The 25,730-nt window shown below is 42.7% G+C and overlaps 5 protein-coding genes across 8 annotated transcripts; 3 read left to right on the top strand and 2 right to left on the bottom strand.

The window, feature by feature from the left end:
* Positions 1-9,006: 9,006 nt before the first annotated feature.
* Positions 9,007-10,626, bottom strand: LOC115679614 (elongation of fatty acids protein 3-like). Its single transcript, XM_030603231.2, has 2 exons — positions 10,567-10,626; positions 9,007-10,189 (listed from the first exon to the last, which is right to left on the bottom strand). The coding sequence occupies exons 1-2, from the start codon at positions 10,624-10,626 to the stop codon at positions 9,287-9,289; spliced, it is 963 nt and encodes a 320-aa protein (XP_030459091.2). The 3' UTR covers positions 9,007-9,286.
* Positions 10,627-11,482: 856 nt separating this feature from the next.
* LOC115679627 (probable E3 ubiquitin-protein ligase RHC1A) lies at positions 11,483-13,270 on the top strand. Its single transcript, XM_030603259.2, has 3 exons — positions 11,483-12,426; positions 12,587-12,833; positions 12,948-13,270. Exons 1-2 carry the CDS (start codon positions 11,523-11,525, stop codon positions 12,619-12,621), a joined length of 939 nt encoding a protein of 312 aa, XP_030459119.1. The 5' UTR covers positions 11,483-11,522; the 3' UTR covers positions 12,622-12,833; positions 12,948-13,270.
* Positions 13,271-14,647: 1,377 nt separating this feature from the next.
* On the top strand, positions 14,648-18,221 carry LOC115679559 (RHOMBOID-like protein 10, chloroplastic). Of its 2 annotated transcripts, XM_056307240.1 has the most exons (9): positions 14,651-14,970; positions 16,030-16,247; positions 16,392-16,446; positions 16,538-16,618; positions 16,692-16,788; positions 16,865-16,932; positions 17,125-17,223; positions 17,477-17,518; positions 17,800-18,221. In XM_056307240.1, exons 1-9 carry the CDS (start codon positions 14,791-14,793, stop codon positions 17,929-17,931), a joined length of 972 nt encoding a protein of 323 aa, XP_056163215.1. In that variant the 5' UTR covers positions 14,651-14,790; the 3' UTR covers positions 17,932-18,221. The 2 variants fall into 2 exon arrangements, with proteins under 2 accessions (XP_056163216.1, XP_056163215.1); XM_056307241.1 differs by lacking the exon at positions 16,692-16,788 and having other exon boundaries at positions 14,648-14,970; positions 16,538-16,691.
* A 1,440-nt stretch (positions 18,222-19,661) lies between these two features.
* Positions 19,662-22,582, top strand: LOC115679561 (F-box protein At1g10780). Of its 2 annotated transcripts, none has more exons than XM_030603175.2 (4): positions 19,662-19,862; positions 20,569-21,372; positions 21,467-21,747; positions 21,866-22,582. In XM_030603175.2, the coding sequence occupies exons 2-4, from the start codon at positions 20,631-20,633 to the stop codon at positions 22,100-22,102; spliced, it is 1,260 nt and encodes a 419-aa protein (XP_030459035.1). In that variant the 5' UTR covers positions 19,662-19,862; positions 20,569-20,630; the 3' UTR covers positions 22,103-22,582. The 2 variants fall into 2 exon arrangements, with proteins under 2 accessions (XP_030459035.1, XP_030459034.1); XM_030603174.2 differs by having other exon boundaries at positions 19,664-19,862; positions 20,630-21,372.
* A 447-nt stretch (positions 22,583-23,029) lies between these two features.
* LOC115679636 (transmembrane emp24 domain-containing protein p24delta3-like) lies at positions 23,030-24,555 on the bottom strand. 2 transcript variants are annotated; one of them, XM_030603273.2, is made up of 4 exons: positions 24,059-24,502; positions 23,751-23,960; positions 23,454-23,530; positions 23,030-23,371 (listed from the first exon to the last, which is right to left on the bottom strand). In XM_030603273.2, exons 1-4 carry the CDS (start codon positions 24,281-24,283, stop codon positions 23,227-23,229), a joined length of 657 nt encoding a protein of 218 aa, XP_030459133.1. In that variant the 5' UTR covers positions 24,284-24,502; the 3' UTR covers positions 23,030-23,226. The 2 variants fall into 2 exon arrangements, with proteins under 2 accessions (XP_030459133.1, XP_056163268.1); XM_056307293.1 differs by having other exon boundaries at positions 23,293-23,366; positions 24,059-24,555.
* Positions 24,556-25,730: the final 1,175 nt, after the last annotated feature.

Below are 25,730 nucleotides of genomic sequence, written 5' to 3'. Positions count from 1 at the left end.
TTCATGAGTGTGAATTGCATGGTACAATAGTAGACCAGCACATATAGATCACCACATCCGTGGTCTTGCCCAACCTCTAAAAAAAGTTCTTGAACTCCTCCTCAGTCAAGCTAGTTGGTAAACCCCCACGAATATCTTTCTACTCCTGTACTAAGTAATTTTCTAGCTGAATCATTCGAACCAGTAAAAGGTAATGCATACAGATACAATATTTAAAGCAGCATATCATCATCATACAATTCTATAGCAGGGATAATTGTCCAAAAGTCTTAAACCTATCATTTTTGCCAATTCAATCATTAATAATTTAATCTTACCAATTGAGTCATAAACCGTTTAACGTTTTGCTAATTGAGTCCATCCGGCCAAATCACTAACGAAGATGCCAGTCGTCCTACGTGGCGCGGTCAGCACTGACGTGAACAATTTTTAATGATATTTTAATATATTTTTTTCGAAATTTTTATTAATTTTTTTCTTTGCTTTCTCTTTTCCTCTTCACTGCTTTCTTATTGTGGTCAGCAGCCGACAAGGGCTCAGCGACCCTCGTCAGCCATTGAACGAGGGTCGCCGGGCCCTCATCAACTGCGGGCAAGGGCCAGAAATCCCTCGCCCATAGTCGCGGCCACAATGGCCTGGGCGAGGACCGATGTGACATCCCGAATTTTCCATGTTCGGTAATAATATTTAGGACAATTTTCCGTGAACGTAATTGCCCGAAATCGGATGTGTTAGGATTAAATTGATAGATATTGGCACGTACGTGTAGAGCAACGGTGATTAACTTACCGCCATAGTATCTGTTGAAGGGGACCGATACGTTCTGAAATACGTCTTAGTTGGTTTTCAAGTTTTAAAATTTACTGAGTTAAGATTTTCCTAATGTTTGATATCTTTCACTAATAATTTCAGTGGGTTCAAAATATTTTTCTAATTCACCGATGTTTAAAATGGACACTAATTTCCTTGTTTACGTACTGATTTACTAGATATCTTGGTAACTTATCAAAATATTTACTTTGGAACCATATGATTATACCACTTGTAACTTCTCTATTAAACATTTGTTTAGCTCATTAATGCTCTTTAAGCTTTGAAGCCAAGCGTCATCATTCATTGTGCCACTTCTCCCTCATTTTCAACCATAAATTTCACTTATAAAATTACATCATATATGACCTCGCCCTTTGCTTCAATGATTACAAATCAAATAATGATTCTTATTCATGCATCTATTTGAGTGATCTTATGGTCTCTCTAATTATTATCTTCATTTAGCTACTCAAATTATACCACTTGTAATCTTGGAATTTGTACATATCTCTTTCATTCTCCATATAGTGTTTTTAAGCCCAATGCCATTATGGCTTTTAACCTTAGTTAACCGATATCTATTGTTTTTTAACTCATGAGAAACACAAGTCAATGTCTTCTCTATCTCTATCATTAATGCTTGAATGATTGCAACTCAAATAATGTGTTTTCATTTATGCATTTTACTTGGCCAATGATGTTCTCTCTCTTTCCAATCAAACATTTTTGTCACTTGTGATTTTCTAACTTGACCACCTCTCTTACATTTCCACCTAGCATTTTCTTGAATTTCAAGTCATCATTACATTTGACCCTTGGTTAGTTGCTCTTATCCTTTTGTGTCTCATGAAAGGTTCTAAATACATCCCCTCTTGATCGTGTAAAGCCATTTCAAGAATCCAAGTTCTAATTAGAGAGCTTTGACTCATTCTTAAAAAGAAAAAGAGAGTTCCATGTCTCTTTCCTTTCTCTTTCATCTCACACTCATTTGAAGAAAAGATGAAGGCCTCACGTTTGTGTTTCTAAAGTTTCTAATTTCACCGTTTCTAGTGTTTTCAAGGTGAACTATTGGGTTTCCTCTTCATTTTATCAAACTAGTTTTGTTGTTTAAAAAGATTAAGAGTTGTTAATTTTTGTTCTTATTTATCTTGCTTTGAAGGTGGTTTAAGCTTTGAGTTGTTCAAGTTTTGTTCAAGGTAAGTGAAAACTCTAGGGGCTAAGTTAGATTGATCTACATAGTACTCTTGACTTGATTGATTGGTATTTGTTAATTTAGTTTGAATGTTAATCATGAGTGTGATCAAGTTTGATAATAGTATGTTGAGTAATTGTGTTTACTTGAGTTGAATCTATAATATTGACATGTGTAGAAGTGTTTGATCGACCTCACAGAAGGCTTGGTTGTATGATATATGAAAAGGTGTAAAAACATGAAATTTGGACTTGACAAGGATATTCAATCATCTTACCGATTTACTAGCTAAGTGTTGTTGGTTAATCACATAGTCAATTCTTTGTGTTATCAATGTTCACATTGTCGAATATTTGAGTTGTCGATGTTCACGTTGCTCATTCTTTGAGTATATTATCATTGCTTGAGGTAAGCATGTCATTATTATGTGATGATTGAAAGGCATGATGAGAAATGAAAAGAGGTAAGCATGTGAACATCATTACCCACGTATGTGATCATTAAAAGAGCAAGGTAATAATACGCATGAAAATATGTTGTGTATTGGACGTCGATTGTTGAAATAAGTGTTGATTTCGTTGTTGATGCAAGGGTGATCATGTGATTATGATGTTATCATGTGCACTGTTGCTATGTGATGAATTATGGAAATTATTATGAAAAGTAAATTCCGCCGTCCACATATTAATGGCGATAATGCCTCGGAGTTGGGATGCCCTGTGTATCGGGATGCCCCGGAGAGTATTTCGGGATTCCTCGGAGTAGAGATGCCCCGTGTGTCAAGATGCCTCGGAGTTGAAATGCCCCGTGTGTCGAGATGCTTCGGAGTTGAAATACCCCGTGTGTCGGGATGACCCTGAGTTGGGATGCCCCGAGAGTCGGGATGAAACGATATGCTTATAATAAATATGATGCATGTCTATGTGTATGTATAAATGCACATAGTCACACGTGTATAATTGGTGGTAGTCGTGCATCATAATATGTTATATCATCCGCTTGCAATTGAAATAATTATGCAATGTTGATAGTGATTTTCACTGGTATGTCATGATAGAAAAGATAGTGTATTTACTTCTACATTGGTTATGCATGGTTCATTGTACTAGTCATGAACTCACGTTGTTTGATGGTACAAGGTTGAGTGGTAAGCTGATCTCTTACCTTAGGCTTAGAAATTTCATTTACTTGGTTTCGGCTCACTCCTTTATTTTTCAAATTTATAGGATGGATCCTCCTCCCGTGCCATGTTTAGGAGTACCTATATATATATATAATTGGAATATCAGGTTATACGTGTGCCGGATCCAAGATAGTGTACATTAAGCATAGCTCCACCGTCTGGGTGGATATAGGTTTACCTGAGCTTTTTCCCCACCATTTCATTGCATGGTACATTGATGTAAATAGCGAGACAGTCGGACCTTTGCGATGGTTTGGTGGTCCCCTGGGCATGACGATGGAGTAGAAGTGATGGTGCCGAAGATTATCAACCCTTGACTTGGATGGTGGTTGGTTAATGTACAAGCTCGCTTTTGGTGTAGTATGGGAGTAGTGGACCCGACCTTCTTCCCAGGACTTTTGTAATGTATTGTATGTGTTGGTAACTAGTGTTGTTAACATAAAGAAGCATATGTGTATTTATTAAACTCGTGCGATTTCTTGTTTAGGGTGTTGCGAAAATTTTATTGTGCTATAACTGAGTAATAATCGAAAAGAACACATGTTGTGCGTGACGTTCTGGGGCATCACTACCGAGACTCCCAGCCCGCGGCTGGTCACCCGCAGACTCAATGGCCTCACCCAAATCTGGGCGAGGGCCCTCGCCGGCCGCCGGCCATAGTAAGAAAGCATTGAAGAAGGAAAGGAGAAAGAAAACAAAAATTAATAAAAAAATATTATTAAAAATTGCCTACGTTAACGTCGACCGCGTCAAGTCGGATGGTCGGCGTACACGTCAGCGATTTCCTCCAAAATTGACCGGATGAACTCAATTGGCAAAACGTGAAAATATTTAGAATCCAATTTGCAAAATTAAGAAGTTTATAACTGAATTGGCAAAAATGCTATAGGTTTAGGACTTTTTGGACAATTTCATCCTCTATAAAGCCAAGTTTAGCTAGACAAGCAGACATGCTATGCAACCAAGATGGAAAAAGTGCGTCTTCTTCAAACAACATATCTATACACACACAAACATGAGATGGTGACGATCTAATAACAAATGACCATTTCCAGAATTACTATTGAACAATTTTTCAAGTCATATAGGTTTAAAGTGCTGCAGAAATTATCAGACACATAACAGAAATAAGAAAGAGGCAGAGGAGCATAACACTTTGTCATAACCTTTAAAATTCTGAAGACTACTTAATGAACTTATCGGAAAGCACAAATCAGTTAAAAGGAATACTTTTCGCACGTAATTTTGGGTATCCTACGAGATGGTCAGTCGAAATACTCAGACAACGATGAGAAGGTCATCGTGCCTTGACATTTACTAACGTTTTTACCAAGAGCAAAGACAATTACGAAAGCCCACCGCGTGCCTCCACCAAGTAGCCACAAGATACTCTTTTCTCACCAATTCTGCTAGCTGACAACATGCTCAAATTCAGTAAATCACAATAACCCATGAACTGGGTGTCATCCGAAAATTATTCTGATGCCTCACTTCACTGGCGAGTGGCGATAGCAACAACAATAAGAAACATCCAAACAGATGATGCAGCCTCCCATGCCCTATGAGTTTCTACTATCTACTCCGTCATAATCACGAAACAAAGACCGAATTTACAGGAACAAAGTCCCAAAAAATCGCCATCCAACCATACAAAATCCAAAGGGAATTGGCAACACGTAGCGGTGGCCAACACACCCATTCAGTCCTCTTCCAACAAAAGAACACAGAAAAATGAAGAGTAAGGGAAGGAAGAGGAAGAGAAAAAAGTGGAACTTACAGTCTCAAAAGTGGAAACAAAAATGAAGTCGCAAAGATCCCCCGAGTGTTGGAGTTGGCGAATATTTCGGGGACCCTTGTTTCTCACACCGGGTACGCCCACGTGAGCTTAGAGAAACTGAAGTGTTATCCGACGACATGTGACCCCTGCGTGTAGAATGCGGGGGTTCGGGGGCAACGCCCCCGACACGGGTGTCCCGCTGCCCTGTCAATGGGCGGGGGTTCGGGGGCAGCGCCCCCGAAACCTCAATGGGTTTGGGCTTTTATTTAAGCTGGCCCGTATGGTGCGAGATTAAGAGATTTCGTATAGGTTTAGGTTTTGGGCCCGTTTGGGGCACATATATATTTTGCTCGTTTTTCTGATGATTGTAACGAGTTGAGTGGCTGTAAACCGAAAATATAGTGAAATCTCTTTGCAGGACGTAGCCCTATTCGAGGGTGAACCTGGGTAAATTCGTGCATCGTCTATTTTCTCTGATTTCTGCGTGATCATTCTATTTCGATTCTCGATACGTCCCTTCATCGAGAACGGTTCCACAAATCCGAATTTCTCAATTATCGTCGCAAATGGGTCCACCCACCCAAACGATGGATCGTTTTCTGCCTCTCTCTTTCCTGTCAAGCTTTCTCTTACAATCGGATCGAGTCTGAAGTCATGCTTCGGGTTGTTCAGCTCGTAGTGCTTCTCTTTGCTTTAGAGAAGCTCAAACAGAGGAAGTGATCAGGAGTTCGAAACTCAAAAACCGAAAAGAATAAAAACATTGTAGACAAAAGAGAAAAACCTCACAGCTTCGACCATCATACCGATGACGAGTACGGTTAGCGGAGGCGCGTTGGCCATAGATACAGCAACAGTCAGAAAACACTTCGTTTTGTTAGGGGTAATTGATTCCCTATCTGGTCTGGTCCCACCCAGGAACTGGAACCGAACCAGGAGGACCTATTATCAGTTTATGGAATTGGGGACTGAACGACCTAGTTTTGGAACCGAACCGGACCGATTGATCCGGTCCTATTCCCAGGCGGTCCAACGGAATACATATTTTTTTGTGAGGAGCTTCATTGTGCTGTGGATGTATCTTGTGAATCCCGCGAACATACCTAATACATCTAGGGGTGTTCTCAGGCCATTGTCTCTGCTGCCTTTTGAGCAGAAAGCTTTTTTCCTTATGCACCCAGAGAGATAGATGGGATAAGGCCTTCTTCGATTTACAGGGCGGATAACTGGGAAGCTGTCAATATTGCTGAGGTTTGAAGGTGGAGGATTTTTGGTTTTTAAGCGGCGGTAATTCATGATGCATCTCAAGGTTCCATTTTGGCCCCATTTGGTTCAGCATTTGGAATGCTCATTTGGGCTCTAAAGTCCCTTGGCCAAATGCAAATGGTGTTTGGCAATTTTTTTTACTCACTTTGGGGAGATGCAATTGCATTTGGAATGCTCCCCAAGGGACCTTTGGCCAATGCTTCACCGGAGGTGCTTTGGGAAGTTGCATTTTCGGAATGCAACCTGCACTGTTCATGGACACTGTTCATTTTCCCCAGACCAAGGTCCGGTGGCCGGCGACCGCCACCTGAGGGCTAGCCCGACCCCGGCGACCACCGTTTGGGGGTCGCACGACCCCGGCGATCGCTGCCTGGGGTCGCCGAACCTCGGGTGTCGCCTGGGTCGCGCGACCCAGTCCAAGCGTTGCCTGGGTCGCGCGATCGCCAGGCGACCAGATTTGGCTGGCGGCGATGGCCGCCAGTTTAGCTCCAGCGGGGTTTTTTTTTTTTAAAAAAAAAATTAGCAAAAGTCCTTTAGCCCAAGTTGATTTTAAAAAACACTTACCAAACACTCAGAAAACCCCTTTAGCCCAAAGGTATTTGCATTCCCCCAAATGCATTCCCCCAAAGTCGAACCAAACAGGCCCTTTGTCCACTAATGTGGCTGGGTTTGTTGAGGGATCGTCGGCTCATGGGATGGTTAAGTACATGATTGTTCTGATGTTGCTTTGTAGCTTCGTATGGAGGGATGAGAGGTAGGGAGAGAGAGAGAGAGAGAGGAAGAAGAAGAGGAATATTGGAGAGGGAAGGCCAACTAGATGTTATAATATCGGTCGGGTTCCCACCACGGAAGCAGGAACCGGACTGCCCATCACTAGTTCCAATTTCATGGAATCGGAAATCGGACCAGCACTCCTCGGAACCGTCTAGAACCGGCTGGTCCAAGTGGTTCCTGGTTCGGACAGTTTCCATTGCACACCCTTATCGTTTGTGAAGAAGAGGAAGGAAACGACGAGGACATCGAAGCGAAGACCAAGAGACCTTAATTTGAACGGTGTTGCTGCGATGGCTTTGGGCTGCGTAGCGGGTTTGGTTTTGTAAAAATGAGATAAAATATGGGTCACTAATGACCCATTTATGACCTGTTTTTTGGGCTTTATTTTTTCTCAATCCAGCCTAGCCTATTTTAGGAAAAAACGAGTTACTCATGCCGAATTGGACCCATTACATCTTAGTAGACCTGTTAAACGGGTGGGTCGGATCAGATTTGGATCGGGTCATAAACGGTCCTACCCAAATTAATTCATTAACCCGTTTATGACCCATTTTTTTGTAATGTAAATATCCCGACCCATACCCAATCCATACCCGACCCAATCCATATTGCTAAAACACTTCTATATTTAACTCAATATCGGAAAGCTTATTTCTTATGACTTTTTAAAAAAATTATACTACTAAAACATTTTCATGCAATACAATTTTTAAATATTTTTTTATTTTATTAATTTTAATATATTTTTATTTTTTAAAATCCAATTTTTAATTTTTTTAATTTTTTATTTTTCCTTTATTTTTGGCCTATGGCCGGCCACAACGACGGCCGGCGTCCAGCCACCGGCCACGGGCGAGGACGAGCTCGCTGATTTGACGAGGCCGAGACCTCGCTAGCCTCGGGCGAGTTTGACCTCGCCAGATAGGTGACCTCGAGCTCGCCCGAGGCCAGCGACCTCGAGTCTCGCCACAGGCCGGCGAGCCCGTTCCTCCCCTTTGGCCAGTGGCCGGTCGTCGGCTGTCGCCGTGACCGACCACCGGCCGAAAAGAGAAAGAGAAAAAAATAAAAGAAAAAAAAAAGAAAGAAAAGAAAAGAAAAAATAAAAAGAAATTGGATTTTAAAAAAAATATTTTTATAAAAAGAGGGTGGACTTAATGAGTGGGTTGGAAATGGATTCCATACTCAACCCATTAAGACCCATTTATGATAGGCTTAAAACTTTAAGACCATTTAAGATGGGCTCTTCAAAGTTGTATTGACCTATTTATTTTTTAAATGGATCATATATGAATTTTAAGACTCATTTAACAGGTTTACATCTGAGTCACAAAATGGGTTTGGAAACATTTTGCTGGCCCTAGCCGAAAGGAAGCCCAATTCATCCCAATTCATCCATATGCTCATATTGGACATGCAACTTTCTTTCTTTTTGACAGATGACATGGGGAGTGACAATTAGACCTGTCAAAATGGGTCATAAACACATTTCTTAACCCATATATTAGTAAATGGGTCATAAATGGGTTAGTTATATTTAGTGAATGGATCATAAATGGGTAGAAGTCTTATATAGGTGTTAAATGGGTCGTAAATGGATCGTAAATGGATCATAAATGAGTTTACAATTGATTTAAACTCAACGCATCTCTCTCGCCCTCACTTAATCTTGCACTCACTCACTCCACACTCTCATTTCAGTTTGGATATGAATTTTCGTATATTTAATTAAATATAAAAGTGTTTTAGCAATATGGGTTTGATCGGGTATGGATTGGGCATGAGTCGGGTATGGGTCAAGAAAATTGCATTGCGCATAAATGGGTCATAAATGGGTTAATGGGTCAATTTGGGTCGGACCATTTATGACCCGACCCAAACCCGATCCTATTCACCCATTTAACAGGTCTAGTGACGATACATCCTCCGAAGAAGAAAAGCCGAAAGTAATCCGAATACCCCTTTGTAATCAACAACAGCAATGGGCCAATTCTTTATAGTGTCTCATTTCGGAAGTATTTCGGATTTTCTATTACCGGGAGAGCCAATCGTTTTCCTCGGAAGGATTCCACAAGACCAGCCAATCCGCCCAATCCAGTTCCAAAATCGCAGCAAGGCTTACAGGGGGAGAAAATGAGTAAAAAAACCAAAGGAAAATAGCAACTACAACCAAATCAAAATCATCAGCAACTTGCCAATTGAGAGAATTCCAGCAGAAAAGGAAGGAACCCATTCCTCAAAACTGCAACGGAAACTTGCGGGCACTGCGAAGCCACGTCACCGCGATTCACATCCGCTTCCTCTTCCCGGCGCCGTCGTAGTTCTTGACGTGGAAATCCACGAAGAGGGCCAGGAGCGAGGCGTTGAACACCGCATTGAAGCACCATCCCCAGATCCCGGAGCAACCCGAATCCGATCCCCCGAAATGGTACCACAGCATCACGACGGACACCGCGAAGCTGAACACGAACTGCACGATCTGGCCATTCGTGACCAGCCTCTTCCACTTGGGACGCACCCCCACCGCGCACAGCAGGTAGTAGCTGTACATCACCACGTGCACCGTCGCGTTTGTCACCAGGGCCACCGGGAACAGCGACTGCGCCGTCTGCAGCCACAGGTAGCACATCACCACCACCGTCGAGTGGTGGTACACGTGGAGGAACGTCAGCCGCTGGATCGACCCTGACAGTATTATCAGCAACGTGTCCACGAACTCGAGCATCTTGGAGAGGTAGAACACGTAGGCCCAGAAGAAGGTGGGCCCGGCCGGCTGGGTATTAGCCGGGAAGCAGAAGATCCAGCGGGGGTCGGGCATTTGGGAGGCGGCGGAGAGGGCGCATCCGACCGCCATGGCGAGGGAGAGGAGGGTGAGGGCGAGGTTGTGGAGGGCGGTGATGGGCTTGAGGAGGTGGGAAGCGAGGGTGGGCGGCGGGAGGAGGCGGGAGAGGAGGAGGGTGAGGGAGAGGTAGGAGAGGACGGCGAGGGCGAGGAAGAGAGGGGAGGAGGCGGAGGTCTGGCCTTGCTCCCACCGGAAGTTGTGGATTGCTGGGTGGCGGACCAGCCAGTACTCGACGGTTGACAACATGGGGCTCGTACTTTTCGCCGTCGCGGCCCGATTGAAGCGGCGAAGAGAGAGAGGATGAAGGGGTTGACTCGAGTGGAGGCAGAGGCAAGTGCTGTGACGAGACTGTCGTTTGCGCTTTCAAGAAGGCATGGAGCTTGTCGTTTTTGGCCCACGACTCGAGGATTCATTGGCGAATCATCATCATCTATTGGTCCGGAGCGTTGGGCGGGGAGAGAACATCGGCAATTGGATGCAGAATTGTAGGCAGAATTGTAGGCTTCTTTTATGTCGTGGAAAATGTGACTATTTTAAAAAAAAAATTAAGAAAAATAAAAATATTTTTGGTATTTGGCTGAAGTCTGAAAATTAATTAAAAAATAATTTCTACCGTTTGGTAGAAAAAATCTAAAAATTATCAAAATATATGAATTTTAAACAAAATAAATATACGAATTTCTTTAAATATTTTTAGAAGAATGAACATTTCATTAATCACGAACCCACGCACGGCCTTTGTGGACCAGAGCTCGAGAGTCGGGGGCCCTAGCATAGCCTTTCATGGGCCAAGTACCAAGGGTTCAGGCCCGACCTCGATGGATTCGAGCGTGGGCGCTAGGAGGCCCTGGCTCAGCTTTAGGGTTCGACAGCTAGAGACTTGATCTCACCAACATTAGGGTTTTGGTGTCCAAGCGTAGAGTTTCGAGTCCAAATTTCGATACTTAGTTATATTTTGAAAAATGTTTTCCGACTTTTCAAAAGTGGAAATCATTTTTTTGAATATTTTTCCATTGATTAGGAAAATATTTTCCATCAACTCATTTTCCTAAGCGAACCAAAAATCGAAAAAATGAGCAAATTTTCCGTTAAATAAACGAAACCTTAGTGATATGTGGACAAAATCATTCCTCGTAATTGATAAAATTGGATATACGATAGTAAGTGTATCAACTGTTTAGTCGCATGTTAATAAGCTAGTCTTTAACTTATATTAAAAAATTGATCAAATATCCAGTCAGTCACAGTTGAACTATTCACAAGTCTCTGTCATTGGCTCTTTTGGATATTTCTTCGAGTGATTCTACACTATTTACTTTCTTGCTTAACAAGTTGCACGTTCGATTGCTCGTCAAAAGCAAAGTCTAGGAGTGCGCAAGAAGAAAGCCCACGAGGATTTGCAGTAGCTTTAGTTTATCCTCTTTGATTAGATGATGACGAAAGAATGGAAAGTAGCTAAACCAAAGCAACATTGGGCGGGAGAGAAGGAATCGCCTCCCCTGAATCCTAAGCCATTCCTTTCCCCACGCTAGGATTCACCCACAAGAACCCAAAATCGACAGACAAGGAATCCAAACCATCTCTCGCACGCCTAATATAAATACCCTCTCTTCTCCTGTTCATTTTCTCGCAACCAAAAGCATAAGAATCCCCGGAAAGTCTCCTCTTTGCCCCCGCTACTATGTCGTTTCCCCACCGTCCTCCTGTAGTTGTCAATGGAATCAGGAGAATGAGGACTTTCCATTACTATTGGTGTCGTGTGTGCCAACGGACAGTTCGGCTCGCGCCTAACAATCCGTATGAAATATCTTGTCCGTTCTGTTACAATGAGCTGCATTGCGAGCTTGATGTGTCGAGGCCAAGATTGGTGGCTAATTATGGAGGCCGCGTGCCAAATCGGGCTGTTCAATTACTTGATGGCATGGCTCGACTGCTCGACCCGCCCCCAACGATGAGGCGGGGATTTGACATTGGCAGGAGGGCCATCTGGGAAACAGAAAGCGGAGATGGCCCATTTTCAAGATCATGGGTTACACTTCAATTCATGGAACGACCTCGCAGGCCACGGCTTGTCCATCCACCGGAAAACCCGGCTCCTAGAGCGAATTTTAGGAGCAATGACGGCGGGGATGAGAATTCCTTAAATGAGCTTATCGAAGAGTTGACACAGAATGACCGCCCGGGACCCCCTCCTGCACCTGCTTCAGCTATGGAAGCCTTACCCATGGTTGTAGTAACCGAAAATCATCTGAGCAGTGGCATTCACTGCCCGGTATGCAAGGAAGAGTTTGAGATTGGTGGCGAAGTAAGGGAGATGCCGTGCAAGCACTTTTATCATTCGGACTGCATCATCCCGTGGCTGCACATCCACAACACATGTCCGGTCTGCCGCCACGAACTTCGTGAATCTTCCGGTAACGAATTCCCCGGCAATGGTGATGAAGAGTCTGATGACGAACAAGATACAAGCGGGATGAACTCGTGGTGGAGTCACTTGTTTTCCTCGTGGCCATTCCAAGCATTCTCGCGGTGGGTACATGAAGCCCTCGATTTTCCAGAACAAAGGGCAGGCACTTTGGACGGGGGTACGTGCGTTTCATAATTAACAGCTCAGTTCACTTAGAGAAAACAACATTATATTTTTCGTTTTGTAGAGATCAATTTACAACCTGAGAGATTATTTCATTGTGTTCGACCAAAAAAAAAAAAGATTATTTCATTGTGGATCTTGATGTCATTGTACAGGTAGATCCTGGTGGCACTCCTGGCTCATTATATAACTTCGTTGAGGCAAAGGGCATGGCTGCTGTGTCAATGGTGCATGTCCTACAAACTCCATAGCTCTCAGTTCATCTCATTTAATGGTAAGTACTTGTATATACTAACTTCAAGATAGGACTTCGATCCAAGATTAGAGAAAAGGAGGGAAAAATGAAAAAAAAAAAAGTAGAGGTTTTGGCGACATCTTGGGGAGACGTTTCCAAGCAAAAAGGTAAGCAAAATGCTGTGTGTTACATTGCAGATGCCTAACTCTTCTGCAGATGAGATTCAACTCAAGTTCCTGATGTTATCATTGACAATTTGACATTACTTTTGTTGAATTTAGAAGGATATATAGCAAGTTAATGTTGTTGGGCGGATAGTATGGTGCATCAGGTAGAGCAGAGCAGGATTTGGATCTCCATGGCATGAAGGGCCAGTCAATAACTTCAACCTTACCAGCAACTTGAGCTTCAAACAGAGTTTCAACCCCAGAAGGAGATAGAGGGGGAGCTATCATCAGTTGAAACTTACACGTTAGGAAAGAAATGTGAATTAATTTGTGTTGTTATGGCAACTGTACATACTTCTTTTTTTCTTCTTCATAATTCTTCATATTGACTGATTATGAAAAAAAGGATTTCAATAATTATAATTTTAACTTTCAAATTCGGTGTTCACGCCCTGTAAATGACCAAAACAACCTTATTTCAAATAAGGTAAAGAGGATATTAGATGCCATCAACAGAAAAACCCATGTCCCTCAATAGTTACCTAGCATATTTCCTGTTTTTATGTGACACACTCCCACACTTCCAATGTATATGTTGGAAATCTAATTGGCCGAGTTTGTTTTAGGGCACTAACAATACCATAACTTTCCTAAGACATTAATTTTGGTGCCATGACTTTTCAATATGTGCAGTAACTTTTAAAAAAATATCACCTAAGTTACATCGGCAATTTTGTTTTATTGCCGGAAAATCATCCACTACATTAATTTTCAACGACCCAAGTCGAATGTTGTAATATTAAATTAATACCACGTATCATTTTCAAGCAAGAAAAATTAGCGATATGATATATGTTTTTAGAAGTTTGGACATTTAAATAATTGTTTAAAAAGCCATGGCACCTGAACATCATAGAAAAATTATGGCACTATGGTGTCATTTTCCCAATTTTTTGGGGTATGGACCAAGCCGTGTTTATAAGTCAGTCAAAAAGCTACGAAAGATTTGAGGGGATGGATTGTTAATTTTTTATTTTAAAAGATGCAGATTGAGAATCTATTACCTATAGTTAAAAATGGAGTTGGGAGAGTGTTTGATCCTGTAATTCCCATGTAATAAGGAAATTAGTAATGTGTCAAAGAAAAATTGGTACAAGAAGCCCTGTATACACTTCTTGATAATAGATCCCGCCGACGACGAATGAGAAATTGTCATAATAAAGTAAGTCATTTTCGGATGTTATTGAAAGCAAAGAGAGAAGATTTTGCAAGACTCTAATTGACAAACCGGTCGATTAGTTTAAAGGGATTTTCCTTGTTGGATTAGAGGACAACATATCACTTATTTGGGTATCCATGTATCCTAAAGGGAATTAATACGACATAAATAATCTTTGAACTTTGGCCTAATATGTAACGTGGTCTATGAACTTTTAATTTGTTTAATATGATCCCTAAACTTTAGCTTAATGTGCAATATCGTTCATGAACTTTAAATTTGTTTAATGTAATTCTTGAACTTTTGGTACTTTTTCAATTTAATTCTTAAATTATATGAAAATGTTCAATATTGTCATTCCATTAATTCAAGTTGAGAGACGACATTGAACATTTTCATCGGACTAAATTGAATATGTACCTTATTAAACAAATTAAAAGTTTAATGACGAAATTGTACATTAAATTAAAATTTATGAATCACATTATACAGTGGATCAAAATTCAGGGATTATTTACGGAAATATCCCTGTCCTAAATTCTGGGAATGCCCCATCCTCTACAGAACTTTTGACCCCCCCTTTAAGTCCGTCCGGTTCTTCGTCAGTTTATTAACTGAGGCACGGAAGGGTCTGTAACGGAGAAAAGCTCGGGAAACAGTCCCGGCGGACTGATTTGTGCAGCAACGGAGTCAATTGTCACACGAGCTGGACGAACTATTGATTCCGCTTCGAGTAATATGCTGGGACTATCTGCAAACCCCACGCCTCCCTGTTACCGCCGGCACTGCCAGTTCCGGCGGCTCGGGATGTCCATCGCCGGTGGCTCTTCCGGTCCCGTGGCCATCCATCTGATCACCGGCGCCGCTTCTCTACGCCTCGGCCACCGCCTCTGCTGCCTTATCAATTCCTCCTTCCAGGTTTAACTTTCTCGCTCTGGGATTGTTAGCTTAATTAAGTTTAGAATTGAAGACCCCTTTTAAGCTTTTCAACGAACAAGCTAGATTAGCGAAGTTGTTTTTTTTTTGGTAAGGAAAGATTAGCGAAGTTGTTTATTGGAGAGTTTTTGCATTTTCTTGGGTCTTTCGTGTTGCTCGCGGTAACCCAAATTGAGGGTCTAAGAGAGAAGAAAGCTAGTACTTGAGCATGCCACCGCAGGAACTAAAATTCAGCCAGTGTGCTTGGATTCGCCTTCCGGGATTGAGTACCCTGGATCAAAAGGTGGAAAAATGCGCAGTTGCAAGATTGGTTCATCTTGGAAACAATGGTCTTGTGGGTATGAAGATAAGATACATTTTTAATGAAATTCAGTTGTTATTGTACTTCCATATAGCGGCAATTGATAGATCAGTGGGATGACCTTGGTCTTACTTCTTGCTCATATTCCCCCTCATACATTTTTAATGACATTCAGTTGTCGTCTTCCTTTATAATACAACTGTATTTTCACACAATTCTACACTGTGATCTTACGACTGACATGCATGAAGGCCCCTGCACAAGGGTGGCTCCACTCTACCAACACTTGCCTACTGGAATTCACACCATTGACGTCAATGGGTACTGTAGTATGTCTGTATTTGTTGCTTTTTCTCTATGGGAGTTGCACTCTATTGACATTGGCCTTAAGACAAGTTTCGCTCTCAAGGTCTACCGATATGCTGTAACTTTAATTCAGTTCATGGGTAGCACTTTCTTATGGCAGGTCCAACCTCTATCGTTACTTGTCTGGCTATGGGTCTATCATGCCCTCCTAGAAAATTAGCTGGAGGCATATTTTGTCTTTGATTCCACTTGATACAAATCTGAAGGAACTCCCCATTAAATGGTTGCCCTTTAGAGTAAGCGAATGATAGAGAGCTTGCGATATAGTTGACCTTAGACATTCCTTTAAACTGACATCTATCTGCACTTTCCTAATAGCCAACAATAAAGAATTATGCTGTTAAACAGAAATCACTCATCTCAATCGTTTGCAGAGGTTGAAGGATATTTGGTACGAAAGAGCCCTCTCCGTCAATGGAATTGAGTTTCTTCAGTTATCAAAAGATGCCTTTTCATCCACATCTTCATCCTTTTTCCATTTTTCTGATGGAAGAGAAGGTAGAACTGATGGCAAATCATCTTCTGAAACATCCAGAAGAAAGTCCTCCGATGGTAGACATTGGACAAATGTCATTCTAGCTATCAATATCTTGTGGGTACCGTATCCAAGTGTCATTTTGTTGAATCACCTGCTGCTGTACATTTTTTTTTTGCCGCATTTATTACACACTGCTGCAGTAGTTTTGTCTTTCTTGTCCGAATTTTCAGTTTCTTATTTTGTGTTTCTCTTTCTCAGAGTATTTGCTGGACAACTCGCAACTCAGGGCAAACTGCTCTCTTGGGGAGCTAAGGTTAGACAGTTGAAGAGAATGGAAGGCCTATGTCTGTTCTTGAAAATTCAATTTGCATCATCTACGTTCATCGGGTGAATTAACTTTGCAGATTAATCATCTCATCGACAAGGGACAATGGTGGAGGCTGGCCACATCATCTCTCTTACATGCGAATGTCATGCACCTCATGGTCTGGTTGACAATGTTGCTCATCTTTTATATATTATGGTCAACGGTCTTGGACTTAAGGTTGTCCTTTGCAGGTTAATTGCTATTCTTTGAATTCCATTGGTCCCACCGTGGAAGCAGTCAGTGGCCCCAAAAAATATCTAACAGTTTACGCCACTTCTGCAATTGCAAGTAACAGCTCGGACATACTGATGCAATCAAACAGTTGCATGTTTACTGGTTGTTAATAAAAATTCGCATTCTACAGGTTCAGCAATGAGTTATTGGTTGAACAAAGCGCCTTCCGTAGGTGCTTCTGGGGCAATTTTTGGACTGGTGAGTCCTCTTGAAGTCATCCAGCATAGTTCAAACATGCCTTCATAGACAAAACATTGAACCTGATTCGTGGAAACAAATGGTTATAAGGCTGATAGTTATGTAACAGAAATCCACTTGAAGACTAGCATTTTCCTTTTCTTCCTCTTGCCTTTCTTCTGGTCATTGTTATGCATCTGATGCTTTATTTAGGTTGGTTACATGGCTGTGTACATCATGAGGCATAGGGGCCTGATTGGAGATGCCAACGAAGGTCTAAAGCACATAGCGAAAGTAATTATGTTAAACATGGTATGTTTCTAACAAGCAACCATAGCTCTTTCAATGTTCTTAAATTGTATTCTATTCTTCTGTCATGTTTCCTGCGGCACCTTAGTATGGCTAGCAAGCATGCTTTTGCTTCTTCCAAGTTATTGCTTTTGATCAAGCTTATAGAAGTAGAAGTGCATTAGGAACGCAGCTTTGGGAACATTACTATTCTATGTCTAAGTTAGCATGCTTGTATCTGCAAGATAAGTTAATATGTCGAATGTCCTTGCTGCAGGTCATTGGGCTGTCTTCGAGAGGTATCGACAACTGGGGACATGTAAGTATTGCAGCAATTTCTCATATGTGTTTGCACTATGTGCTTTCATCCTATTGGAAGTTTACTGGAATTTCTCGAATGTAGTGATAAGAAAACGGAATGGCACGGGCGCCATTACTTTGTGGTCTTCTCTAGACAAACAAGAAACTTTGTGATGACTTGCGTGCAGATGCATAGGGGAAAATGAAAGTTTCCAGTCCTCTTAGATGGATATCCATCTTCATCAGATATCTTGCTCGTCATTTTGAGTAATGTTCATTTCTTAAAATTTCCATATACAGGTAGGAGGATTGCTTGGGGGGGTAGTCACACCGTGGCTTCTTGATCCTGCTTCGAAGCTCGAGCATAGGTCTAGCGATGGTCGAAGAATCATTGACATCAAAGGGAGAAAAGACCCGGGGCAGCCGAAGTGAGGTGTGAATTGCAGTGATCAAGATGCAACTCCGCCTCCCTACCCACAAACTTATTTAGCGTGTACAGACACTCTGCAACGACACGTGAAAAACTGGGTTATGTAAAGGAGATTAAAGATCAATCAATTGCCTTGTGACTAATTAGATGAAAAGATTTGCAGGGTTGGCAAAATGATCAAGCTTCGAACTTTAAAATCGGGATGAGTTGGTTGATTTAGCTTTGTACTCGTGCGAGATAAAGATTCCACCGTCGGATATATCTCATACAATCCCAGCAAGGTTGAAACTGATCACATGCTTTTGGGACAGTGGGTATCGCTAGTCTATGTATGATCTTAACTCAATACAGATCATAAGACCCGGGTGTATAGTTCTTCCAGGATCGAAAGACAATCATGAGATGAATTCGCCGTTCGTCTGTAGCGTTCGAGGAGTCCGAGGATAGTCAGTCGCCTCTAATTTCACTTGCTTTTTGGAGGAAGTTTTCGTAATCTAAACTTTGCCCACTAAGGGCCCATTTGGCAAGTTGCCAATCAGTGAAAATTTATGCTTTTTTGTTTCCAGAATCAGTTTTGAAACAGAAATTTATTTGTTAAATTTTTTGTGTCCGGGCATAAATTTGCAAAAAATTGTTCCCAGAGTCAGTTTTAAAACAGAATTAATAAGCAAAAAAATGTAGCTTCTTGATTCTGGAACAAATTTTCCATTTTTGATTCTTCTTGATTTTTTTCTTTTTTCTTGGTTTGTTGTTGTTGTTCTTCTTCCCGGCCTGCTACCGGCCACAGGCCAGGCCCGGCGAGGGTGTCGCGACCCTCGCCGCCTGGGAAAGGGTGGCTTGCGACCGCGACGGCGAGGCCTCGCCCAACCATGGCGAGGCCGACCTCGCCGTCGCCACCGGCGAGGGCTGCGACGCCCTCGCTGGCCTGTGGCCTGTTGCCGGCGCCGGCGACTGGCCAGGGCCAAGGAAGGGAAGGAAAAAAAAAGGTAGAAATATTAAAAAATGAAAAATATTATTAAGATATTATTAATAAAAAGAAATTTTGTGTAATTACCAAACTCATTTCTATTCTTTTTCTATTATAAGAATAGAAATTTTAGGCAGTTACCAAACGCCTTCAAATGCTTAAAAATTGTTCCCGGGCACGGAATAGAAAAGAATCATTTATGAGCAAAATTTATTTTCGGGTACAGAATTGTTACTATGCGCAGCCTAAGTCGCAGGCAACAAGATGTTTCCCTCCATCTTTCCAAACAGCAAAAAGAGCATATTTGGCAGAGGACAATAGAGGCCCGGAGTTGAGCATGGGTAGGTCCAAATCCGGCAATTGAAGAACCGATTTTTCCCCCTTTTTTTAATACCAACAAGACCGCAGCAGATTTGCACGAAATTCCGTGGCGGAACGAAGAGAGAGAGAGAGAGAGAGAGGGGCCCGTCGAACGGTCAGAAAATTCAAAAGTTTAAAATGAAAGCGCCCTCCTTTTGCATGGGGGGTGCTGGTGGTGGGGGGACGAGGTTTCGCTGTAATTTTCATGCTCGTTGAATTTTAAAAAAATTGAAAACCCTGAAAAAAAAAACATAAAATAAAACATGAAATTTTAGCCCTCCGTCTCCGTCCTTCCTTGGCTCGCAACCTCCACCTATCTTTTCTTTCTTTTTTCTTTTTTTTTTTCTATTTGTTCAAGGTCTTCTCTTTTTTAAAATTTGAAAAAACCCCTCTTGAACCCCCCCCCCCTCCTCTTCTTGAAAGAACGCGCCCTCTCTCTCTCTCTCTCTCTCTCTGCACAGTGCATACCATAAGAAGCAGAAGCAGCAGCTATAAGTACTGCACTGGGAATATCGCGAGAGCCCCTTTGCTTTTGGGATACCCACCTACCTCTCCTTCTCCTTCTCTTTCTCTCTCGGCGTGGAGCTCAGATTGGTGAAATCTACAGTAAGTATCGCCGCAGCTGACAATGGACGATATGGGCTCTTTTCTTTTCTCGTCTTCTTCGTCTCCATGTAAATGCAAATTTTGGTTTTGTCAGCGTGAGATCTGGTAGTATAGCTCCTCGTCTGGTGCGCGCTCCACGTGCTTGTTTTTCGGGTCGGGAACTCCCCTTTTCTTGAACCCTCGCCCTTTGCGTAATCGGGACATTTTTAGCTTCTCTTCCGAATCTTTTTGACTCCCCCTTTGTGCAATTGGTTTTTATCGTCCACCCTCTTATTGCCGACGTCTGTAGCGCGAGGTGTGCCGACCGATGGAGGACGATGCATTGGTTGACTATGAATTGCCCGGACTCGTATTAGTGTCAATTCAGAATCGAGTGCATCATATGGCCCTCTGTAGCCAGGATGGCTAACTTTACTCCTCATGATAATCCGTTCTTTTAGAGCTCTAGCTGAGGGATCCTAGAAAGCCAATTGATAGAGCCTGTGAGTATGCTGCTGTGGCTTTGAATATTGAAAGCTCTTGCATCATTTAGCTAGCCACTGGCATAAGATTATTTGTGCTTAGGGTGGAAATTCTATATCCGATAGATAAATCTGACTTCCGATTCTTGGAAATCTCCTTTGGTTCGATTCATTTAATTGCAATGGCTTTGCAATGAACACATTTCTCTTCTGTGCGTGATATGTCTGCCGGGTTTTATCTGCAGTTATACGGAGGCCAAACGTGTTGTGAGTGGACTGCCATCTGTTTGATTGTTGTCCCCGCAGGATGGATTCCCTTCCTGATGCCATCGTACAATACATTTTATCATACGTCGATAATGCCAGAGACATAGCAGTTTGTAATTGTGTTTCTAAGCGATGGAAGGATTCACTGCCTTACATCAGAAGACTCTACTTCCCTCGCAACTCTTTTGAGAATAATGCCGGAAGGGACAATCCCGACAATGTTGTGTGGAGGATGATCGCTTCCATCGTTCAGTTGGACGAGCTCGTTGTGTACTGCCCCTTCTCCAGCGCAGGCCTTGCTTCATGGCTCTCACTTGTGTCTTCATCCCTCCGACGCCTCGAGCTTCGGATGGACAATCTCGCCGAACAACAAGCATGTTTGGAGACCCCCTCGAAGCTTGATTGCATTGGTGCTGCAAAGGATTTGGAGTCACTAAAGCTGTGGGGTGTCCTCATGACTTGTGTGCCTAAATGGGACATATTCCCGAAACTCAGGAATCTTGAAATCGTTGGTGCAAGATTGGAGGGTCCTGCACTGTCCTCTGCAATTCAGGCATGCCCTAATCTGACAAGCCTGTTACTGCTTGGCTGTGAGGGGGTTAGGTCAGTTTCGATTGATTTGCCTCTCTTAGAGCATTGTAAGCTGGACTTCTATGGCTTGGGTAACTGCTCGCTTTCTCTCACTTCCCCAAAAATTGAATCGCTCGAGGTACAAGGTTGTAGCTGGATAAGAGTTCGCGAGACAAATTGCTTGCGAAATCTCTCAATTTCCAATAATTCTGGTAATGAGTGTTTGGGGATTTCTTTTTCAGTGTCTTTCACATGAAAATGTTATCGAAAATATTAACTGATTCTTTGCTTCTTCTTTGAATTCAGGAAGGGTGTACATGGTGGATTTCGGAAAACTTAGAGCACTTGAGTTCTTGTCCATCAGAGGGATCCAGTGGTGTTGGGACGCAGTGAGCAAAATGCTCAAATGGGCAAGTGAGGTGAAGCATCTATACATGAAGGTGGAATTCACTGGGGATTATGAAGCCCTTCAACCATTTCCAGAGGTTGACTTAGTTGATTTCTTCAATAGCCATCCAAAGCTGCAGAAATTTGATGTTCATGGGGCCATGTTTGCAGCTCTTTGCCAGAAGAACAGCCTAAAAAATGTGAGTCCATATTATTATCAGGAAAATGCAACGGATGTCAAAACTTCAAAGTACTACTTTTTGCTAAGGGATGACATGTGGTTGTATGTTTAATTGTGAAGTCCATTTTATTTTGCAGATAGATACAGCCTTTACAATTCCATGTTTGGAGGAGGTTGCGATAACAGTAAGATCCCCATTGAATGCGGAACAGAAAATGGGTACACTCGAGTCACTCGTGAAGTATGGGAAGAGTCTCAAGACAATGGTGATAAAGATTCTTCAAATGAAGAGCAGCCATAGCAGTGCTGATGATTTTTTTGACGAGATCTGCAGGTTTACATACATGAACAGGAAACTAGTGCGAATTGAATAAAGGCTTGCTGGGGTAACTGTTCCTCTATTTATACACCCCCAGTGCAATCTCATATTCTCTAACCTGCCATTGACTGCTGCTTCCCATAGAAACTTTCCTTGTTTCAGTTTGTAGTATGCTTTATGTACGACAGAAATAAATGAGATACCTAATTTTTCGTTAGTAGTGCTCTTTTCGGCCTGACTGTTGAGTCAAGAGCAAAACAAAGTTGCTAATGTGATAGATCGGTTTGCATCGAATAGTGTTGACAGCTAAATAGCAGTAGATAATTCAATCAGCTCCTTGAAATTGGTTATTGCAAGGAGGATGATGCAGATGATGCTGGAAGCTGATTTGCTTGTTCGCTGGGGCTCACTGTAGTTTTAGAATTGATGTGTACTGAGTGAGACAAAGTTGTACTTTGACAGAAATGTGCAGATTTCTCAACATTTGGGAAGGTGTATTTACCAAATGGATTAGTTCTTATTCTTTGTTTCTTCACTTCATTTGACTAATTCTGTCATTGTGCTACTTACCTTATGTCTATCTGCTCCTACCCTAACTGCTTGACAAAACTCAAACCAACACAAGATGGTCTTTCCAATTTCTATCAGAAAAATAAGCTGCGATTCGTGTGGCCTCAAATGAGGATCACTGAAATATGAAGGACATATAATGCCCACCCATCTGAATGACTGCAAAACCAGTAAGTTGACGTTGTGGAGAAAATTTTTTTTTGCTCTAGGTGTTTCACTTTAAATTATCATTTCAGAATACCGGAAATAATTGTGCCTCAGAAAGAACTTCTCTGGCCTGTAGGAGATGCAGAGGGTTCTTACCCTATTAGTATACCTTGTAACCATAAAAATTGATGATTCTGTCCCGTTCTTGTATCAGTTCAAAAATGCATGTTGAGCTATTGATTTGCAAATTCACGAGTGACAAATCTTGGGATAATAGCGGTGTAAATAAATTAGTAGGTGGTAGCATAGCTCTGCAAATTCAACAAGTATTTATCCTCATTGCATCAATCCTTGAAAATAGTCCGAGATGCATGCTAGAACTTATTTAAGATGTACAGGTGCTAATTATGCCCCACAGCCACAGCATCAAGTATTCCTCATACTTCATTGAAACTGCAAACCCTAGATCAGCTTCTTGTTTCGGAAAAATCGCTTCAGAAGCCACAACTGGACACTTGAAGCTGCAATGCAGACTCCCAATGACATGATACTGAAATGGGCCACTCTTGCATTTGTTCTTTCACTCACTGTTCTCATTTCCGCTTCCCTGTGTTCTCCCAAAAGAATATCCGAGTTAACACCATCTCAATCTGGAGAAGACATTATGAGGATAACGAATAAGAGATCACCTTTCCTTAATATAAAACACGTGGTTGCGGATGGCTTCAACATATCCTTCAAGCTTCTTGAGCTCAAGCTCCACTCCCTAACATCGGTACCATGTTGTCCACAAAATCAGAACTGCCAAACATACCTTTACAAAAGAAATTGCCAGCAAAACCAATGGCTTGAAAACAAATTCCACAAACTTTCACAAATGCGACATCTAATCACCACACAAATCTGAAAACCGAACTAGGTATTCTGGGATTAGAAATTGCCCTATGTCTTGGATCTTTTCATACGTAGTTAATAGTTGTACAAACCTGAATCTTCTCTTTTTTCGCGACCGATTCCCAATCTTTTGCAGCAATTCCAGTTCTCCAGTCGATGAGAACACTCACTTCTCCACCTCCGGGATTGCTGTCCACCGATAAACATGCTATGTGGTGACCAGCCTCGCTGGTTGTGAATGCAAACTGACCATGTGTCACATTCTCCTTGTGATGAAGAACATTTCCAAACGGTGAGGTCACCTGCATCGAGTAAGCTAATGCCACCAGTGAGCAGAATGAAGCGGACAAACGCTGACCATAACAAAACATAAAATTTGTAAGTAATAAACAAAGATTACCTTGACGGAAATAGCAGTGAGATTGGATTCAAAGTCGGAAATGACAAGGTAATCAGCCAAAACAACGACGTTTTGGTGGATTTCCTCGTACACGCACTTGGTTCCGGCGGCCGGTAGGTTCACCCAGATTGCGTGACTCTTCTCCACCAAAACGTCACAAGCGAAACCCACCATGACTAGTATCGAAAGCAACACCTTCCCACGTACCATTGCAGATCCCTCCATCACAAAACCTCTGTGTGTGTGTGAAAAGTACACTCTTTCGTAAGTTTTATATGATTCAGACAATGAGAAACGTCTGTCTGGTCCAACGATGACAGTTTTTCATAGCATGCTGCTTTAGGGTAACTTCCTTTTATGGCAGAACATGGCTATTGACTTATTTGGGAAACAGAGTAAAAGACGTTCTTTGACTTAAAATTGAGAATCCATCTACTTAAGGTAAAACCGATTCTTCTTGTCCAAATATATTCTCCAATTAAGGTAATACTTTAATAGCATTTTCACTTATTTCGGCAAGATATCTAGACCAAATTTGTCATGTAGGATACATCTTGCAATCTCGAGTAGATGATATTCCCCGTCTGTAATTGCGAGGGAAAATTACCAATTCAGTCCTCAATCTATTGCATTTGTGCCAATTCAGTCTTAAACCTTTCAATTTGGCCAATTCAGTTCTAAACATTTTGCAAACCAGCCAATTCAGTCCTTTTGGCTGGCTGGCGTTGACGTGGCCGCCGGCCGGCATCCACGTGGCAATATTTTAATATTTTTTTTTTATTTTCGAATTTTTTTTTTCTTTTCCTTCTCCCCCTGGCTTGTCCGGCCAGGGGGAGGCTCGCCGGCGAGGGCCCAGCTCCGGCAAGGCGAGCTGGGCCCTCGCCGCCGCTGGGCGAAGCTCTCCCAGCCAAGGCGAGCTCCGCCTCGCCAGTAGCTGGGCGAGCTCGCCCCGCGGCGGCGAGGCGGAGCTCGCCATGGCTGGGCGAGCCCCGCCTCGCCAGATCTGGGCGAGGCGGAGCTCGCCTTGGTTGGGCGAGCCCCGCCTCGCCGGAGCTGGGCGAGCTTTGCCCTCGCCCGGATCCGGCGAGGCGGAGCTCGCCATGGCGGGCGAGCTCCGCCTTGCCGGAGCCGGGCGAGGCGAGGCTAGCCCACCGGCGGCGAGGCGGAGCTCGCCTTGGCTGGGCGAGCTCCGCCCTCGCCCAGCGGCGACGAGGGCCCAGCTCACCTCACCAGAGCTGGGCCCTCGCCGGCGAGCCTCCCCCCTGGCCGGACAGGCCAGGGGGGAGAGAAGGAAAAAAAAAAATTCGAAAATAATAATAAAAAATATTAAAATATTGCCACGTGGACGCCGGCCGGCGCCACATCAGCCGGCCGGCGGCCACGTCAGCGCCGGCCGGCCAAAAGGACTGAATTGGCTGGTTTGCAAAAGGTTTAGGACTGAATTGGCCAAATTGAAAGGTTTAGGACTGAATTGGCACAAATGCAATAGGTTAAGGACTGAATTGGTAATTTTCCCGTGATTGCGAGGACCCTCATAGTATCACCCAAGTCAAAACTTTAATAGCATTTTCACTCGTTCCGGAAAGATATCTAGATCGAATTTTTGATGCAATATACATCTTGCAATCTCAAGCAGATGACATTCCCCGTCTGTAATTGCGGGGACAGTCGA

Source organism: Syzygium oleosum, unplaced genomic scaffold, assembly GCF_021117445.2.
Source record: "Syzygium oleosum isolate NSW1041296 unplaced genomic scaffold, Sole_v2.1 Sole_v2.52, whole genome shotgun sequence".
In the NCBI taxonomy this organism is placed as follows: Eukaryota; Viridiplantae; Streptophyta; class Magnoliopsida; order Myrtales; family Myrtaceae; genus Syzygium; species Syzygium oleosum.
The sequence above is the reverse complement of the archived record's forward strand: the minus strand, read 5'-3'. Positions and strand labels throughout refer to the sequence as shown.

Bases quoted from the DNA above. Each gene is read 5' to 3' on its own strand.
- LOC115679559 (XM_056307240.1), top strand. From the start codon at position 14,791: ATGCTGGGACTATCTGCAAACCCCACGCCTCCCTGTTACCGCCGGCAC. The intron at 16,248-16,391 runs GTGGGTACCGTA...TCTCTTTCTCAG, and splicing joins ATTCTAGCTATCAATATCTT to AGTATTTGCTGGACAACTCG. The intron at 16,933-17,124 runs GTGAGTCCTCTT...TGCTTTATTTAG, and splicing joins CTGGGGCAATTTTTGGACTG to GTTGGTTACATGGCTGTGTA.
- LOC115679627 (XM_030603259.2), top strand. From the start codon at position 11,523: ATGTCGTTTCCCCACCGTCCTCCTGTAGTTGTCAATGGAATCAGGAGA. The intron at 12,427-12,586 runs GTACGTGCGTTT...GTCATTGTACAG, and splicing joins GGCAGGCACTTTGGACGGGG to GTAGATCCTGGTGGCACTCC.
- LOC115679561 (XM_030603175.2), top strand. From the start codon at position 20,631: ATGGATTCCCTTCCTGATGCCATCGTACAATACATTTTATCATACGTC. The intron at 21,373-21,466 runs GTAATGAGTGTT...CTTTGAATTCAG, and splicing joins CTCAATTTCCAATAATTCTG to GAAGGGTGTACATGGTGGAT. The intron at 21,748-21,865 runs GTGAGTCCATAT...TTTATTTTGCAG, and splicing joins AGAAGAACAGCCTAAAAAAT to ATAGATACAGCCTTTACAAT.
- LOC115679614 (XM_030603231.2), bottom strand. From the start codon at position 10,626: ATGAAAGGCTATGCTAGGGCCCCCGACTCTCGAGCTCTGGTCCACAAA. The intron at 10,190-10,566 runs GTTCGTGATTAA...CGCAAACGACAG, and splicing joins TCCACAAAGGCCGTGCGTGG to TCTCGTCACAGCACTTGCCT.
- LOC115679636 (XM_030603273.2), bottom strand. From the start codon at position 24,283: ATGGAGGGATCTGCAATGGTACGTGGGAAGGTGTTGCTTTCGATACTA. The intron at 23,531-23,750 runs GTTTGTACAACT...TACCGATGTTAG, and splicing joins CGAAAAAAGAGAAGATTCAG to GGAGTGGAGCTTGAGCTCAA. The intron at 23,372-23,453 runs GTGATCTCTTAT...GGGAGAACACAG, and splicing joins GTGTTTTATATTAAGGAAAG to GGAAGCGGAAATGAGAACAG.